The sequence below is a fragment of the Bufo bufo genome, chromosome 7 (genome assembly GCF_905171765.1).
Source record: "Bufo bufo chromosome 7, aBufBuf1.1, whole genome shotgun sequence".
Classification (NCBI taxonomy): Eukaryota; Metazoa; Chordata; class Amphibia; order Anura; family Bufonidae; genus Bufo; species Bufo bufo.
In genome coordinates, this window is record NC_053395.1 from 87,235,392 (window position 1) to 87,255,615 (window position 20,224).

General features: G+C 44.3%; 1 protein-coding gene across 4 annotated transcripts in view; it reads left to right on the plus strand.

Moving 5' to 3' along the window:
* The window catches only part of PTCD1 (pentatricopeptide repeat domain 1), a 23,739-nt gene extending 5,399 nt beyond the window's left edge, over window positions 1-18,340 (plus strand). For all 4 annotated transcript variants that reach the window (XM_040439436.1, XM_040439435.1, XM_040439438.1 and 1 more), the window contains 7 exons: window positions 1,069-1,209; window positions 9,642-9,860; window positions 13,254-13,355; window positions 13,921-14,601; window positions 15,612-15,728; window positions 15,826-16,008; window positions 18,098-18,340. In XM_040439436.1, coding sequence (XP_040295370.1) covers window positions 1,069-1,209; window positions 9,642-9,860; window positions 13,254-13,355; window positions 13,921-14,601; window positions 15,612-15,728; window positions 15,826-16,008; window positions 18,098-18,244 — 1,590 coding nt within the window. In that variant the 3' untranslated portion in view covers window positions 18,245-18,340. The remainder of the gene's footprint in view (window positions 1-1,068; window positions 1,210-9,641; window positions 9,861-13,253; window positions 13,356-13,920; window positions 14,602-15,611; window positions 15,729-15,825; window positions 16,009-18,097) is intronic.
* Window positions 18,341-20,224: the final 1,884 nt, after the last annotated feature.

Genomic DNA, 20,224 nt, shown 5'->3' on the forward strand with positions numbered 1-20,224 from the left:
CCATCTGCAAATTTTAAGGTGCATTGGCGACCGTTTTGGTCGCCATCTGGAGCCCGTGTACGCGGTCTGCAGTGGGACAGAGAATATCTGAACAGCAGGTCTGCAAGGGGGCAAACATGAAAATAGATTTCCTACTCTATATACAATTATTTTTAGCAATAGTTTGAATGTGGCAAAGAATGTGCAGTTGTATTGTCCAAATGTAATTTTTTGGGGGGACAATAGTAAACTCAAAGGGGTTATCGCAGGAATATGTCACAGCATGGAATAATACACTTTTTATTGACACGCTATTAAACATTCCATGGGCACATTTACTAATCATATCTAATCAGGTATTTATGAATCTCCTGTTTCCGGGCCCATGCTGTTGGCACTTGATAAAAACATTTTTTTTAGTGGAAAACCCCTTTAAGGGTTTGGCCCACAAGTGACATACATCACTTATACACAGGACAGGTGAAAATGTATGATCATGCCTGGTCTGATCGCAAGGATGGGGATCCCTGAAAACCCTGTGTGAATGTAGCGGTACTGCACCTGTATGACCACTGCTCTATTCACGTCTTGACTTCACTGCTAGACACATAGAGGATGTTATGTAATGCACTTTAGGAAATGTTGACCTTTGCTTAATTCCATTATCCAACACTGAACAACCCCCCTACAATACCCGGAACGGCGATACTAATAATACATGGTTCCCAACCCCAGTTTCCTTCCAGATCGCTCCACGGCTGTCTTTGCATCTCTCCTGCATGCAGATAACATCCATCAACGGTGCTGACCTGCTCCCTCTGCTTCTTGAGTGACGTCTCTGTTTCTGGATGTCATAACAACCCCATCACTTCTTATTCCTTTCTTCTGTGGGATAATATAAAAAAATGTTGAGACTTTTTTTTTGAGAACTTTGTACATATGGGGACTGCCCGACAGTCCCCGTTCTAATTCATAGGAAAAGAGGGTCCAGGTATACTTTTGCTTATTGTATGTTTTACACAGCTTATAACACTGGATGTAGGTCTACCTTGTGTACTCCTCTAAAGAGATCTAATCTCTTGTCTACAGCTAGCAGAGGCCTTAGAGCTCTTTGAGGTAAACATGCTGAAAGAAGAACGACTACCGCCTGCAGAAAGCAACTACACGGTTCTTATGGGAGGATGCGGGAGAGCTGGATATGTTAAGAAGGCTTTCAAGCTGTATTCAGATGTACGTATTGCAGGCCCCTATATCACATTCTCGTGTCCCTGTAATTTTATTGCAATTAGTGTTATTTATTGGTTTCTATTTCCTTGTAATTGTCTAGAGAACCGTCGCTCAAAAAGAAGCTGCCTGGCAATCAGATGATTGTCATAGGTCCAGCCTCTAAAAAGGAATCAGCGAACGTCCACATATTGCACAGCATGTGTAGTATTAGGCTACTTTCGCACTCGCGTTTTTGGCGGATCCGTTGTGGATCTGCAAAAACGTATCCGTTACAATAATACAACCGCATGCATCTGTCATGAACGGATCAGTTTGTGTTATATGTAACATAGCCTAGACGGATCAGTCATGAACTCCATTGAAAGTCAATGGGAGACGGATCCTTTTTCTATTGTCAGAGAAAACGGATCCGTACCCATTGACTTACATTGTGTGCCAGGACGGACTGTTTGGCTCAGTTTCATCAAGCAGACAGCAAAACGCTGCAGGCATGCTCCTCTGCTTCCCTCCAATACATTCCAGAACAGTAAGGGTTACATAGCATCATAAATCATTGTAATCCTATGCGACCCACAGCAGTGCTCCGGAGTTCAGTACGGGTGCTCTCCATGACACACTGCGTGGAACTCGCTTGTGTGAAAGGAACCTTAATGGCTTAAAGGGTTTGTCCGGGTTCAGAGCTGAACCCGGACATACCCTTTTTTTCACCCAGGCAGCCCCCCTGAGGCTAGCATCGGAGCATCTCATGCTGCGATGTGCTCCCTTGCCCTGTGCTAGATCGCGCAGGGCAAGGGCTCTTTTGTTTATCATAACACACTGCCGGGTGGAAACTTCCGCCCGGCAGTGTGTTCGGTGATGTCACCGGGCTTCCTGGCATCCCCATGGAGAGCCCCGGTACATCACCGGAACTCCTAAAAATGCCTTTGCCCTGCATGATTTAGCGCAGGGCAATGGAGAGCATCGGAGCATTAACTGCTCCGATGCTCAAGTCAGGGGGGCTGCCGGGGTGAAGATGGAGGGATCTCCGGGTTCAGCTCTGAACCCGGACAACCCCTTTAAGGACAAAACATAATAATATTTTATCATGGAAAACCCTTAAATTACTGGTGTATAAATAAGTCATTATGACATTATAATAGCATAATGCAGTAAAGGTAAGTAAGTTTACATGCCTTGTATACTGTGCTCATTTATTATTAACTCCTTAAGGACACAGCCCTATTTCACCTTAAGGACCAGGCCATTTTTTGCAAATCTGACCAGTGTCACTTTAAGTGGTGATAACTTTAAAACGCTTTGACTTATCCAGGCCATACTTCTATAATACATAGTAATACCTACAAAAATGGTTATTACTTTACATTCCCCATATGTCTACTTCATGTTTGGATCATTTTGGGAATGATATTTTATATTTTGGGGATGTTATTTACAAGGCTTAGAAGTTTAGAAGCAAATCTGGAAATTTTTCTGAAATTTTCAAAAACCCAATTTTTGGGGACCAGTTCAGGTCTGAAGTCACTTTGTGAGGCTTATATAATAGAAACCACCCAAAAATTACCCTATTCTAGAAACTACACCCCTCAAGCTATTCAAAACAGATTTTACAAACGTCGTTAACCCTTTAGGTGTTCCACAAGAGTTAATGGCAAATGGAGATAAAATTTCAGAATTTAGATTTTTGGGCAAATTTTCCATTTTAATCTATTTTTTCCAGTAACAAAGCAAGGGTTAACAGCCAAACAGAACTCCAATATTTATTACTCCGATTCTGTAGTTTGCAGAAACACCCCATATGTGGCTGTAAACTACTGTATGGGCACACAGTAGGGCGTAGAGGGAAAGGTGCGCCATATTGGTTTTTGGAAGGCAGATTTTGCTGGACTGGTTTATTTACACCATGTACCATTTGAAGCCCCCCTGATGCACCCTAGAGTAGAAACTCCATAAAAGTGACCCCATCTAAGAAACTACACCCCTAAAGGTATTCAAAACTGATTTTACGAACTTTGTTAACCCTTCAGGTGTTGCACAAGAGTTATTGGCAAATGGGGATGAAATTTGAGAATTTAATTTTTTTGCCAAATTTTCCCTTTTAACCCATTTTTCCACTAACAAAGCAAGGGTTAACAGCCAAACAAGACTGTATCTTTATTGCCCTGACTCTGCTGTTTACAGAAACACCCCATATGTGGCCGTACACTACTGTACGGCCACACGGCGGGGCGTAGAGGTAAAGGAGCGCCGTTTGGTTTTTGGAGGGCTGATTTTTATGGACCGGTTTATTTACACCGTGTCCTGTTTCAACCCCCCTGATTTCAACCCCCCCTCAAGGTATTCAAAACTGATTTTACAAACTTTGTTAAAGGGACACGGTGTCAATAAAAAAGGCCATCAAAATCGGCCTTCCAGAAACCATGTCGGTCCTTTCCTTTTGCCCCCTGCCTTTTAGTGATACAGCAGTTTACGACCACAAATGTGGCGTTTCTGTAAACTGCAGTATCAGGGTAATAAATATTAAGTTTTGTTTGGTTGTTAACCCTTGCTTTGTTACCGGAAAAAACGTATTGAAATGGAAAAGTGCCACAAATAGCTGTTTTGGCTTTACCGTGTTAATCTGGGGGGTTAGGTCATGGGGTATTTTTATAGAGGAGATTCTTACGGACTCGGCGATACCTAATAAGTCTACTTTTTTACAATTATTTAGGTTTTAGACTGTATTATCCTTTTTGATACCAAAAATTTTTTTTGGATCTCTAAAGTCTAAGGCCCCTTTTACACGGGCGAGTATTCCACGCGGATGCGATGCGTGAGTTGAACGCATTGCACTCGCACTGAATCATGACCCATTCATTTCTATGGGGCTGTGCACACGAGCGGTGATTTTCACGCATCACTTGTGCGTTGCGTGAAAATCGCAGCATGCTCCTCTTTGTGCGTTTTTCACGTAACGCAGGCCCCATAGAAATGAATGGGGTTGCGTGAAAATCGCAAGCAAGCGCGGATGCGGTGCGATTTTCACGCACGGTTCTAGGAGACGATCGGGATGGAGACCCGATCATTATTATTTTCCCTTATAACATGGTTATAAGGGGAAATAATAGCATTCTGAATATAGAATGCATAGTAAAATAGGGCTGGAGGGGTTAAAAATAAATAAATAATTAAACTTACCTTAGTCCACTTGATCGCGCAGCTCGGCTTCTCTTCTGTCTCCTTCTTTGCTGATTGCAGGAAAAGGACCTGTGACGACGTCACTCCGGTCATCACATGATCTTTTACCATGGTGATGTGTGGAAGTGTGGTACTCCCTGAAGCAACCGTCAATGCAGAGGCCCGAATGATCGGGGCACGTGTCGCACTGAGTAGTGGTGTCCTTCCGTATTCCCCTCCTGCGACACACTCTGCACTTTTTTTGGGTTCGTCCCTTCTTTCCAGTATGGGGGACCACACCTGGAAAGTGTTGGCCAGGGATGATCCGGGCGCCTCCAGTTCCCGAGGTACTCCGGCCTGCTCTTTCCCGGTCCGAAAAGATCAGGGCCTTGAGGACTGCCTCATAGAACTGAAGGAATGTCCCTGTGTTGCCAGCGATCCGGGACAGCACAAAAGAGTTGTACAAGGCAACCTGCACCAAGTAGACCGCAACTTTTTTGTACCATGCCCGGGTTTTGTGCATGGCGTTATATGGCTTGAGGACTTGATCAGAGAGATCAACTCCTCCCATATACCGATTGTAGTCGACGATACAATCGGGCTTGAGGACCGTTGCCGCGGTACCTCGCACAGGGACAGGGGTGATGCCGTTACCATGAATTGTGGACAGTACAAGGACATCCCTCTTGTCCTTATATCTGACCAGCAACAGGTTTTCACTGGTAAGGGCACGGGTCTCACCCCTGGGGATAGGTACCTGGAGGGGGTGGGCAGGGAGTCCGCGTTGATTTTTCCGCACGGTCCCACAAGCGGATGTGGATCTGGCGACGAGGGACTGGAACAAGGGGATACTAGTATAAAAGTTATCCACGTACAGGTGATAACCTTTATCTAGCAGTGGGTACATAAGGTCCCACACAAGTTTCCCGCTAACACCCAGAGTGGGGGGACATTCTGGGGGTTGAATACGGGAATCTCGCCCCTCGTACACACGAAACTTGTAAGTGTACCCTGAGGTACTCACATAAAGTTTGTACAGCTTCACGCCATACCTCGCCCGCTTTGAGGGAACATACTGGCGGAAAATGAGTCTCCCCTTGAACGCAATGAGAGACTCATCAACCGCGACCTCCCTTCCAGGTACATAGGCCTGTACAAATTTGTCCCCAAAGTGATCGATGACCGGCCGTATCTTATACAGACGGTCATAGGCAGGATCACCTTGGGGGGGGACATACTGCATTATCTGAATAATGCAGGCATTTCCGGATGGCCTCAAACCGGGTACGTGTCATGGCCGTACTGTAAAGTGGGGTCTGGTAGAGGACGTCCCCACTCCAGTAATGCCTGACACTAGGTTTCTTGACTAGGCCCATGTGCAGCACGAGGCCCCAAAATGTCCTCATCTCGGCTGCACTGACCGGGGTCCAGCCACCGGACCTAGCCAAAAAGGAGCCCGGGTGTTGAGCAACGAACTGTTGGGCGTACAGGTTCGTCTGCTCCACCATTAGATTTACCAGTTGGTCACTGAAAAAAAGACTAAAAAAGTCATATTCAGTGAAGCCCACTGTGGAAATCTGGATTCCTGATTGGCCTACAAACTCAGGAATCACGGGCTCAAATCGCTCTGGGGTACACCAGACAAGTTCACCGGCAGGGGGCTCCAGTGGATTTAACTGGTGGGCCGGAAAACTAGTACGAGCCCCAGAGCTTCTCGTACTAGGGTGGGCCACAGGGTCCCTAGCATGGTGGTCCCCTTGCTCCGCCTGGCGGCGTCTCCGCCACCTTGGGGGCTCATCATCATCGCTAGATGATAAGGAGGACGCGGATGACAACAGGAAAGTGGGGTCATCCATGTCCTCACTAGGACTCTCGGACTCAGAGGCAAGCTGTGCGTATGCCTCCTCGGCCGAGAACATCCGGCGGGCCATAGGGGAGTGTGCGTGCGTGTAAATCTTTATTCAGTGTGCGTGTGTGTAGGGGCACGGGTGTTCACGTACTTATCCCTAAAACTAACTGAAAAAAAAAGAAAGACTAACAAAAAAAAAAAGGGGAAAATGTGAAAAAACATTTTTTTAAAAATTCAAAACCGCTGATCAACCGTCCGAAGTTGATCAGCGGTGGGGTGTGCGATGTGCTAACAGTGGCCGGATGCTAAGAGTGCCGGCCACAGTCAGCGTACGCACACAAAAAAATAAAAATAAAATGCCTGCGCCACAAAAAAGTTGGGGGGGGGGGGGCAAGCGGCAGCACCCCTAGGGGGTCTAGGGTCACACAGCTGTGCTGTGGACCCCAGACACCTTACTTAGGATGATGCAAGAAAACTTTTTTTTACCACTAACTTTCCCTTTATTTTCCCTGCCTAGCCCAACCTTTCCCTAGACTTTCCCTAATTACCTGCAGATAAGATGGGGGGTGCTGGGGCACAGATCGGGTCCTGGGGGCAAGGAAGGGTGCTGGGGCACAGATGGGGTGATCCTCCACACGTGCAGGCAGCGCTCCTCTCTCCTCGGGCTCGGGACACAAAAGGAGGAGGAGAGGAGCGCTGCTATGATTTGAATCTCCCGCCGGCCCGCCCTCCTACCAATCAGAGGCGATCCTGAGAGGTGATGTCACCATCACCACTCAGGATCTAAGGATGGTGATTGGTGGAGTAAAATCACACCACCGATCACCATCCTGTTCCGGGTTATCGGGTCCTCAGAGACCCGAATAACCCGGAAACGCAGCAAACCGCAGGTCTGAATTGACCTGCGGTTTGCTGCGATCGCCTACACGGGGGGGACACAGGACCCCCTGGCACATTTGCCCCAGGTGCCTGCTCAATGATTTGAGCAGGCACCGGGTTCCGATCACCGCCCGCCGCGTGGCGGTGATCGAAAATACACAAGGGCGTACAGGTAAAGCCCTGTGTCCTTAAGTACCAGGACATAAGGGCGTACTTGTATGCCCTGTGTCCGGAAGAGGTTAAAGGGTAACTCATATTTTTTTTAATGTAATTGGATTGGTCTGACTAAGTTTACCTTATTTGTATCGGTATTAAATTACCTAGTAATTGCAGCATTTTCTTTCCTCCCCCAGGCATTTCAGTGGTGCGGCTAAAACAGCGTTGCTAGGTGTCCTTCGTCTCCTATCTTCTATATACAGAAGACGGAGGACTTAGTAGTGGGCAGTCCCGAACGCTGCGTGCGCGCTACCGTCGGACCGGGATAGTGCCGATATTCGCGATAAAAATTCGCGATTAGAATATTCGCAATAGAAATTTGCGATTACTCAGGAGGAGTTGGGCGTGTTCAAGTCTGGAGAAAGCCGATTGGTTGGGGTGAGGCTGCGTGTTTCCGAGATGAGCCGAATTAATTCTGGGTAGTTAGGGAGAGAGGTCTTAGCCTCAGGGTAAGGGCATCGGCGGACATTTTAAGAAGATAGTCATTTATCACAGATTGAACATAATCCTGTTCAGGGAATTCTATAGTAGAACGTGATCAAAGACACAAGAATTCACAGTAGTATCATCATTCTAAAATATAACTTTTAATATTAACGTATAATAAGATCAATACACCCTTCATATATAATAGATAATAAATGATGAAAAAGAAAATAAAATAATAACCTCGGGGCAGGTAAGATGTTAATTAGTGCAATGTTAGTAATCCGGTTAGTAGATGTAAATAAACCTGCTAGGGGCAGTAGCCCTAGTCCTAGCCCTGATTGTAGTAGCCCTGCCTAATTACGGAATAGCCGCCCCGATAGGGGCGATCCCGTCTCTCGTACCTCCTGGTGTCCCTAATAGACCCTGGAACGGGAATGACTATCTAATAGGGAACCCTGAGTGAACGCCTGGGCTAATCTACAACAAAGAAAATAATAAATGTATAGAAATACCAAAAATAGGTGACAATGACACCCAGTTACCATATGTGATATACAAAAATAATAAATCAAAACAGTCAATTGTCCAATAGCGTCCCTACGCGTTTCGCCTGGTTGGTGTCAGGCTCATCAGGGGACATATTTGACAGACAGTACCTATCACCGTGAAATACTACAATTATTATTAAACATATATAAATTTATTTTCTTTTTGATATATTTTATATATTTCTCTGTAGATATTCCGAGAAATCTAGAAACATATAATAAAACCGGCCAATAGCTAAAGGGTGCTGGTCAATCAATTTGATACAATGATCCAGACAGTTAATATTAGCAAGAAGATAATGAATAAATGAATGAATGGAGTAGGTCACAATATTATTATAGGAGACCAAAACACCCCTCACATCTCCTGCTAATACACTATGGCCAATGCTGAAGTATACCACACCATATATTCAGGTATATAACCTTCAGTCAAATTTTAGTGCAACAATGCCTCAATAATCAAACCAGGCCAAGTAAATGACATATAAAGCGCAGGTCCATATTAATGATATAGCAATATGGACTATTTAAGTCATAACTATCACTCCACATCACTCTGATATAGCGTCACTGATGAATGTGTGATACTGTATAGTATCAGATAGTTTTTGTCATTACTACTTGCGTGCCCCTTTGAGATGAAAACGGCTGGTAGTGGTCCCCATGGGTCAAGATGTTTGTGGCACAAGCAGCGTCCTCTGTGACCGGCGTTCGGTGGTAAAGAGGAGGATAATAAGAAAAAAATATTTTCCATTACACCTCAGGTCAAACCAGCAATCAGACCCCCAATGTTAATCAGACCTCAGCTCACAGCCCCAATCAGACCCCCCAATAGTAATCAGACCTCAGATCAGACCAACAATGCCTCAGATCAGCCCCCCATGTCAGCCAAGCCTTCATGCCCACATTGTCAGCTATCATGCCCCCATTGTCAGCCATCATGCCCCCATTGTCAGCCATCATGCCCCCATTGTCAGCCATCAAGCCCCCCGTGTCAGCCATCAGCCCCCCATTTCAGCCATCAGCGCAAATAAAATAAAATAACTTACCTCTCCTGCTCCTGGACGCCGCTCCTCACCACCAGCGTTCTCTCTCTCTTCTTCCTGGTTCTCTGCTGTCAGCTGTGAAGGCTGCGCATGGCGTGAGGTCACATGGTGCGCAGCCCTGCACAGCAGACAGCCGAGCGGAGGACCAGGAAGCGGTGATTACAGATCCTTCACCTCTTCCCGGTCCTCCGGTACTAATGAAGCGCTTCCAAAATGGAAGCGCTTCATTAGTATTCGCCCCATAAGACTGCGTCTTATGGAGCGAAGAATACAGTACATATAGTACATACTGATTCAATGTCCGAATTTTAGATGAAAAAGAGAGGTCTGGTACCCACAGATGCCACGTATACTGCTCTCTTCAATGCCTGCGCTGAGTCACCATGGAAAGACTCTGGTCTACAACATGCCCTGAAACTGCGAAAGGAATTGATGGATAAGAACATCCAACTTAACCCCATCACTTATCGAAGTTTGCTTAAAGTTTGCGCCCTGAATTCAGGACTACAAGATTGCTTTGAGATATTCAAGGTGAGTGGAGTTCAGAGTCCTATTCAGCCATAATATATTCCCTTTCTAGTCATGTATAGGATAATGTCTGAGAAGTAGTAGGACAGGGTCACAGTAATATTTCACCCAGTTAAGCCAGTTCTCTCTGCTCTGCAGTGATGAGGGGCAATCACCCCGAAATAGCTGTCTGCAGATGAGGTACCTGCTTATTTAATATCTGATTCATGTCTCAAGGCCTATTTAAAAAGTCAAACTTTGACTTGTAGGACAGCTGCCTTACATCTGGTGGCATTAGAGGCAGAGCTTGTTAAGACCTCATTTGCATCCCTTTCTTCCCAGGAGCATGTATGGCCTATAAGTCTCCTCATGCTGATTAAGGCACTCTTCCCAAGGAGAGATAGTACCCCCCAAATGCAGTTATCTCAGAACAGGAAGACAGCGTTAAAGGGGTTGTCTGGGAATAAGTAACTATTAACTAGTGCCCGCAGCCTGACTCTGCTCTGGAAAGAGTCATACCAGACTGGTCCTGCATGCTGGCTCCCATGTGCCCATCTTCTGGTCCATGGCTTGTTTAATTTGTCCCTGGCACCATCATGATCATCTGCGCTCCTGCGGCCAATAACTGGCTTCAGCAGTCATGTGTCTCTCGTGGACACCAGTCATTGATCATACCCATGCCAGAGAGTTAGTAAACAAGCCGCGGACCGGAAAAGAGAAACACGGGAGCCAGTGCACAGGACCGGAGCTGCGGAAAGTAGGTAAGTATGAATCTTTCCATAGCTGAGGCGGGCTGTGGGATTTATTCCCAGATAACCCTTTCATGGCAAGCTATGAATATAGCTGCTCCACTCCTTACATGTTTCTTCTATTCCCATTTAGACTTGCACATGATTCTCTGCATTTCTATGACATACATACAGTCAGGTCCATAAATATTGGGACATCGACACAATTCTAACATTTTTGGCTCTATACACCACCACAATGGATTTGAAATGAAACGAACAAGATGTGCTTTAACTGCAGACTGTCAGCTTTAGGCCTCCTGCTCATGACCGTATGGCTTTTTCAGTGTTTTGCGGTCAATTTTCACGGATCCGTTGTTCCGTTTTTTGTTTCCGTTGTGTTTCCGTTTCTGTTCCGTTTTTCCGTTCCGTTTTTCCGTATGGCATATACAGTATACAGTAATTACATAGATAAAATTGGGCTGGGCATAACATTTTCAATAGACGGTTCCTCACGGAACGGAAACGGAAGACATACGGATGCATTTCCGTTTTTTTGCGGACCCATTGACTTGACTCGGAACGTGATTTGCGGGCAATAATAGGACATGTTCTATCTTTAAACGGAACAGAAAAACCGTATACGGAACGCAAAAAACGGCCAGTAAACGGGGGGAAAAAACGGTTGTGTGCAGGAGGCCTTAATTTGAGGGTATTTACATCCAAAACAGGTGAACGGTGTAGGAATTGCAACAGTTTGCATATGTGCCTCCTACTTGTTAAGGGATCAAAAGTAATGGGACAATTGGCTTCTCAGCTGTTCCATGGCCAGGTGTGTGTTATTCCCTCATTATCCCAATTACAATGAGCAGATAAAAGGTCCAGAGTTCATTTCAAGTGTGCTATTTGCATTTGGAATCTGTTGCTGTCAATTCTCAAGATGAGATCCAAAGAGCTGTCACTATCAGTGAAGCAAGCCATCATTAGGCTGAAAAAACAAAACAAACCCATCAGAGAGATAGCAAAAACATTAGGCATGGCCAAAGCAACTGTTTGGAACATTCTTAAAAAGAAGGGATGCTCTGGTGAGCTCAGCAACACCGGAAGACCATGGAAAACAACTGTGGTGGATGACTGAAGAATTCTTTCCCTGGTGAAGAAAACACCCTTCACAGCAGTTGGCCAGATCAAGAACACTCTCCAGGAGGTAGGTGTATGTGTGTCAAAGTCAACAATCAAGAGAAGACTTCACCAGAGTGAATACAGAGGGTTCACCACAACATGTAAACCATTGGTGAGCCTCAAAAACAGGAAGGCCAGATTAGAGTTTGCCAAATGACATCTAAAAAAGCCTTCACAGTTCTGGAACAACATCCTATGGACAGATGAGACCAGGATCAACTTGTACCAGAGTGATGGGAAGAGAAGAATATGGAGAAGGAAAGGAACTGCTCATGATCCTAAGCATATCACCTCATCGGTGAAGCATGATCGTGGTAGTGTCATGGCATGGGCATGTATGGCTGCCAATAGAACTGGTTCTCTTGTAATTATTGATGATGTGACTGCTGACAAAAGAAGCAGGATGAATTCTGAAGTGTTTCGGGCAATTTTATTTGCTCATATTCAGCCAAATGCTTCAGAACTCATTAGACGGCGCTTCACAGTGCAGATGGACAATGACCCAAAGCATACTGCAAAAGCAACCAAAGAGTTTTTTAAGGGAAAGAAGTGGAATGTTATGCAATGGCCAAGTCAATCACCTGACCTAAATCCGATTGAGCATGCATTTCACTTGCTGAAGACAAAACTGAAGGGAAAATGCCCCAAGAACAAGCAGGAACTGAAGACAGTTGCAGTAGATGCCTGGCAGAGCATCACTAGGGATGAAACCCAGCGTCTGGTGATGTCTATGCGTTCCAGACTTCAGGCTGTAATTGACTACAAAGGATTTGCAACCAAGTATTAAAAAGTGAAAGTTTGATTTATGATTATTATTCTGTCCCATTACTTTTGGTCCCTTAACAAGTGGAAGGCACGTATGCAAACTGTTGTAATTCCTACACCGTTCACCTGATTTGGATGTAATTACCCTCAAATTAAAGCTGACAGTCTGCAGTTAAAGCACATCTTGTTCGTTTCATTTCAAATCCACTGTTATGGTGGTGTATAGAACCAAAAATGTTAGAATTGTGGCGATGTCCCAATATTTATGGACCTGACTGTATATAGCTTTTCTAACTTTTTTCTGAGGATAATTTCATAGATTTGTTTACATTATTCAGTGTATAACAGTGTTTTAAATGCATAGTACATTACATATTTCCTTCCCGGAATTTAGAAAATGCCAGGAAATTCAGAAATGGTATTCTATTAAATATGGTTTAAGTTCCATTTAAGTAGCCTGATTACTTACATGATAGTAAGAAAAAGCCAATGTTACCATTTTACTACAGGAAATTTGTTATTACTAAATTATTGGCCATTTAAGAAGGATTCAGAGTGTGATAAAATGCAGGAGTCAGAGTCTGAACTTTGGCTTACCGACTCTGGAGCCGTGAAGTTCCACTATTATGGTCATTTGTGTACTGCTCAGGTAGAGATCCACATATTTGAATCTTAGCACTCTCACTAAATCGTATTGCTGAATCAATTGTGAACCTGATTCAAACCCTTCTCTGACTTTAAGGAAATGGCCCAAAAGCTCTGTGTCACCGGTCCCGAAACATTCAATGTTCTGTTTATGGGATGCATAAAGGATGAAGAGCTGGGCTTCCTCTATGCTCTGCAGGTATGTATCAAAGCAACACACCCTTGCACCATGCATGGACCAGATTATATCCATAATGTGTAGGCTTACCTGTAAATACCCCTGGATACGTAAACATTGAAAAAATAGTGAGCAAGTGTTCTACACCGTATGTGGTGGCTACAGATAGTATACAAGGTTCTGAGACTACAGTAGACTGGTTAGGAATGTAATTAAGAGAAATTCATCTCAATTGCATATAAGTGTGCTGAGTCTTCTCTCTAGATTGATTGAGTTTGTAACCTACAGAACTCCAGGCGTCTCACAATATTTCCTTAGTATCTTTAGTATCCTTGCACATTAAATCCTTGGATCAACATCCTATCCTCATAACCTTAATACCCATGTCTTGGAATATTATATTTTTCGAGGGCGCTGTTGAACTTGTGTAATGAATGAACCATCATAATATCTTGTAGCAGAGAGTTCATAGTCTCACTGCTCTTACAGTAAAGAATCTCTGATGACCTGGTGAAGACATTTTTGCATTTTATTTAGTTGACAGGTATGTGTTACGTGTGTTTGTATATCACATTTTGTGTTTCAGCTTTGGAGGCAGATGCTACATATGGGTGTAAAACCAGATATCAACACTTATAACTTACTTATTCGTGCCACCAGAGATTGTGGCATTGGTGATGCTGCTGAAGCTCTACATTTACTCACCCAGTCCAAGGATCTGGTACCATTGAGTTTAGGTGCAGGCAAAGAGGAGCAAGGCAGAAAAAGCCATGGGATCAAGAAAAGAAAAGAAGGCCGTCAAGGGTCAGGGAGGCAGCAGCTGCTCTTGGACAGTTCCTCATCCGTTAGTGGTGTTACTGGCAGTGATGGTGCCGCTATGGAATTAGCAGGTTCACAGGAACTTGCTGAGATGAGTAGGGATCATCATTTTCCCAGTGTGCCATCTTTTGATTCCAGTAATTTGCCAAACCTCTTGGACCTGTCTATAAATACAGATAACATGGTGTCACTTGCAAATGTCCATACCCCATTTGACAGACTTGCACTGATTGGTGACTTAGGGGGCATTCTTCATAAAATGAAAGAAGACAAAGTATGTCCTACAATAAAGACCTTTACACTCTTGGCTGAAGTAGTGAAACCAGATGTGGAGTCAGAAGCTACACTACTGGACATTATTGGTACATATGGAATACAGCCTGATCTAACCTTTTTTAACACTTTGGTGTTGAAGCGAAGTAAAACTATGAAACTAAAGTCCGCTTTGGTAAGTGCATATCTAGTGAATTTTTTAAATATTCAAAATACAACATAAACTGTTTAAAACCACTTTTTACAGAATACACTGTTATACTGCCAGCCTTGATTGGTAGCAACAGGGTTTAGCTTTAGTAGTAAAAGAAGTTATAACATATTAGGATTGTGCTCGCTATATGGGACCCACACAGATCTGGAAACAGGGTTCCCATGTCTCCCATTCCTCCTCACTGCAACCCTCCAGGGAGGAGCTTGAATAGAGCGGCGGTCAAGAATGTGCACTGCCACTTCATTCCAAGTCTATGGGACTGATGGAGGTTACCGAGAGCTGTATGCTGCCATCCTTGTCAGTCCCATAGACTTTAAATGAAGAGGCAGCACATAAGCTTAACTGCCATCCTTTTACTATCTCATGAGTCTATATAATAATGGGAGAGGTTAATCTGTTACTGAGCCGTGCCCCCACTGTTTGCAGCACAACAGCTGGAGAGGTAGACACTGGGCAACGCTGCATTAGAGCAGGTCGTTCCTAATAGGATGACTAAAATATAGGGGGTATTTATGAAAAGCTGTACGCCAGTTTTCTCTCTGTTTGCTCAAACATGTGACTTTTACTCTAATTTTGCCACTTCTAGAAAAGTTGGTGGGGTTTAGTGTGACATGGTCTCCCACCACATGATGCCTCTTAGGCCTCATGCACTTGACCGTAGCAGGTTCGTGCCCCTATTTGTGGCCCGCAAACAGCAGGTCCACAATATACGGGCACCGGCCGTGTGAATACCGTTTCACGGGTGCGGACCCATTCACTTGAATAGGTCCGCAGTCTGGAAGGTGTGGTGCAGAACGGATCCTTCATGGCTATTTTAAAGATAATACAACCGGGTCCGTGCAGATGGTTGTATTATCGCGATGGAAGCGTTTTTGCTGATCCATGAAGGATCCAGCAAAAACACTGGTGTGAAAGTAGCCTTACTGCTGTGCATGCTTCTTACTTATGGTCTGAATGTTTTTTTTTTACAGGAGCTGCTGCCTACAATGGCACAAAGAGGAATTGCACCCAACATGCATACCTTTTGCAATCTTGCAAGGGCATGCCTTAAGAAAGAAGAAGGTTTACAGCTCCTAGAAGACATTATGGTATTGACATACGTTTTCTGTTTATGGTGCATATTTAGCGTCTGATTATTTTGTCAAGAGGATTTTTGGCATGTCTGATTGGTAACTTGTTCTACAGATTGCGGGATTCCACCCAAATAACAATGTATACAGCACGCTGATTAATGCTGCCATCAAACGGTTAGACTATGACTATCTAATCAATATTCTGAGGGACATGAGGAGCAGAAATGTTAAACCTAATGAGGTGGTGATCCGTCAGTTGGAATTTGCAGCGCAGTACCCACCAAACTTTGATCGAGTAAGTACATGAACCATTAAAGTCAATAGCATTCTTAATAGGTGAATAATCCTTCTATAGGATTTACAAGTGGCTGAAAACCTTCAGTCCATTCCTGGTTGCAGTCATCAAGACCTGCAGTAAGGGGTTGTCTGAGGCTGCTGACTTTAAAGAGAATCTGTCATCACGATTTTGGACTATTAACTGTAGTAATACATGAGCAGTACTGCAGATATGGAGTCCAGATCATTATTTATTTTCCTACTGCCCCCCATTCTTCTACTATCAGCAATCAGAAGCTGCATTGAATTACATTGTCAGGATTGCTCTGAATGGACACAGGAGTCCAGATTAAGTATTTCAGCGCAGCTTTAAGTGCTGACAGTGGGGGAACAGGGGGCAGTAGGAAAATTTTAAAAAATGTCGATCTGGACTCCTTATGTGCAGTACTAGGCCATAAGTATTTTGCAGCCTGCAAATTGCGGATACACAAAACACGGATCTGGGCCAATAGTATACTACCTGTAACGGATCTCCTAGCACCCCGACTGGGTACCTCTGTTGATAGATGCTCCTAATGCTTCCCGAGGTCCCCAAGCACTCCACTTGAAACCGTAAGCGCTGCAGACCCCACGAACCGCCGAAGCTTGGTTGAGGTCTCACCGTCTCCTACCCACCTTGGACCTACGACAAGGCTCCAGGCTCCAGTGGGTGAACCTCTCCCAAATCCCGAGAGCAGGAACAGCTCTTACAAGAGCTAGTAGTTATGCCAGGGGAGTATAGCAAATCTTCAGCGTATAGCAATCCCCCAGTGTCGATCAGTTACCCAAACACCAGCCTCAACATGGTAAAGGGTAAAACAGGAACTCTTTATTTGAACACACAAGCATTGATTTATACACATTTTCCAACAAGGTTACCACCCACAGGGTTTTGTAAAAACAGGCAATAACCACATACAATACACTCAGAAACTCCCACACAAAATCCTCCCCTCTGCCCGCGATACAATTACCTCACTCTGGGTTGATGCAATCATCACAGGCAGGAGAATACACAGTGTCCTCTGTCCTGGAGACAACCGAGACGTAATTCAATTATCTCTCAGGACAAAGGACATCGCCAATACACACAGAGAGACAATGGAACAGACCTCACTACTCAACGTATACAATGTCCCACCCTTTTCAATACACATAGTCATGTAACCTCCCAAAAATGGCACGAATTAGACCAGGGGTTCAAGTTAGTACAAGTCCTTTGTGAACAAAGGAAGCCTGGCTGATGAGAAGGCCCATAATCATGGGGCAAGAGGCTGGTAGCCAGGCCCCTCCAAAACCCAGTGGCGAGGTTGGTTTCGCCACACTACCATTTTTTTTTTTTAACTACTGTAGAAATGTCCTATCCTTGTCCACAAAATGGACAAGAATAGGACATCTTCTATTTTTTTTTTTTCGGGGCTGCAGATTGGACATACAAAGCTGTCCGCATCTTTTGCAACCCCATTGAAATGAATCGGTCCGCATCCGATCCACAAAGAATGTGGATCGGATGCGGACAGAAACTACAGCCATGAGCCGTGGTGACAGATTCCTTTTAATGAGACCAATGTTTAACGAAATGAGGGATTCAGAATTACTGAAGACAGCACAGCCGCTTTAATGGTATATGAGCTTGGCTTGCTTTGGATTGTGATAGTGGAGCACTTTTTTACATCACATTGTGAATTTTACTATGTTTACCAATTCTTTTCTTCTTGATTCTTGAAAAGTCACCACCACTACTATATTGTGTAATGTTAGTCTAATTGCTGGTTGCCTCCACCCCTGCGAGTTTCCGCAGCTCCATCTCTATGCCACTGAAGGCAGGATAGATTAGAGGCCTGATAATGTTTATATTGTTCTCTATGATTTACTCAGAATCCTGTTTAGACGCTTTTTGAATAAAAAATAATGAAGTAAATCATCGACAACCAAATGTCACAGAGTTCAGGATCCCCTTCCATGTGACCCTTGGATAGGGAAGAATAGTAGACGTGACAGAGCTGCGTTAACCAATCGGGTAATCATTGTGGGTTGTCGTAACTAAGCTTTGGTTATTTCCATTCCAGTACCTGAAGAAGAATGTGTTCTTAGAGAAGATAGATGGCTTCCGTGGCTACTACACCCGTTGGCTGGAATGGATGGATGCTGAAGAAACCGAACACCCATGGCAGAAATATCGGACTAAAGCACAGAGTGATTCCGAAACCAATTAATACTTTGAGTAAATGATAAACGTTTCACTTGTATGAGTTTGTATATTCTGTACTATAGATCAGATTTAATGTATATGCTTGCTGAATAAAAGGAAACCTTTTACAAAAATCCAGTGTTCTTATAAACACTAATAGGGTCATTTATGAACAGATATACGCCACTTTTGTGCTGCAGCAGAATCTGCAACTTCTTCCCCACTTACGCCAGGTTTTAAAAAAAGGGGGCATAGCTTGCGGTGGGGAAAGGGATGGGTCGGTTGGACCCTCTCATCCATCATTTTCTACACATGGTTTAGGTATAGAAAATGGTCTAAATGTAAGACAGCAAGGAAGCTGTATTACATATAGAATCAGTGGTGGATATGCCTAAGCTATGTAGAGGACGGCGCCTCTACATAACTTCGGCCATCGGCAGCTGAAGGCGTCTGTGTTGGTCCCATGTTCATATGAGACCCCCATTAGACTTCCAGACCTCAGAGCAGACCCTCATTAGACCTCCAGACCCCCATTAGACTTCCAGGCCACCATTATACCTTCAGACCCCCATATGAGACCCCCCATTAGACCTCTCAGATCAGACTTTAAACTAAGTAAATTAACTTATTAAGTGAAATATACAGCACCACTGTCTTAGGCCTCATACACACGACCGTTGTTGTGTTCCGTTCCGCGAAATGGGGTTCCGTTATCCGTTTTTGGAGGATCACCAGACATAAAGGAAAGTAAAAAAAAATCTAAGACAGGTTTGCCATGCAAATGATAGGAAAAAAATGGATGCGGATGACAATCTTGTGTCCCTCCGTTTTTTTTTAGCGGTCCCATTGACTTGAATGGGTCCGCGAACAGTTTTCCGTGAAAATAATAGGACAGGTTATATTTTTTTGACGGACTGGAACCACGGATCACGGACGACAAACGGTGCATTAGCCGAGTTTTCAACGGACCCATTGAAAGTCAATGGGTCTGCAGAAAATCACGAAAAACTGAACAACGGACACGGAATAAAACAAGGGTCGTGTGCATGAGGCCTTAGGCCGATGGCACACAGTGCAGTTCTGACATGCATTCAGGATGCAGTTTTCAATTTAGCCAGTTTAGCAGCCTCGTTAAACCCTGGTGTTCTGCATAGTGAGAATGTTTTAGATAATATCAGCTAAATACAATAAAAAAAACCTTAAATGCATGTCAGAGGAGAGGGGCCGTGAGCACTTTGACAGTTTGCAGGAAGAAGTGGAGGATGAGTGCAGCTGGGACCTGGATCCCTGATTGTCCGGCTGCTGGGGTTTCCACTGGTGGTGCTGGTGCCCCCCCCCCCCCCCCTTACTACTATTATAACTTTCTGTACTTTGTGCCCATTCTACCCTTATTTGTGGACTATTATCATCATCATCTAGTGGACAGACACAGTGCTGCACCTGCTCTAAATGCAGGTTCTGGAGGGCCCTCTCTTTGTTAGGAGATCCTCTGACCACCTCATGATGCTCTGAATGGAGTGTGCTATACCCCTCCACATGGAGTTTTAACATTTCTGACAGCTCTCCTATGCTACTACCGCTGCTCCGGCCTAACTTTCTGTCTACTTTCTATTGATTGACTTATCTTCTGCCTTGCTCATACTTGTTCATGGATAATTATGGCTCCTCCCAAGCAAAATAAAGTTGGCAATAAAATTAAGCAATATGTGTGGCCTGCTGTACATCCTGACCCTACGCCTCGGTCATCAGAGGACTCTCCTGCAGCTGCCGCTGAGACCTCAGAGCACCATCCTGAACATGAGAGTGGCCCTACTCTTGCGGATCGATTTATACAGAAAAAAATATATATAAAAAATTGTTTTGTTTTTTTTTTGGTCTCCATATTCTGTCCCCTTTAACTTTTTGATGACTCTTTATTTAATTTTTTTGTGGGAGGAGAAGAAATCGAAAAACAACAAATCGTATGGGATTATATTTTTAGAATTTATTAGAACGGGCATTTTTG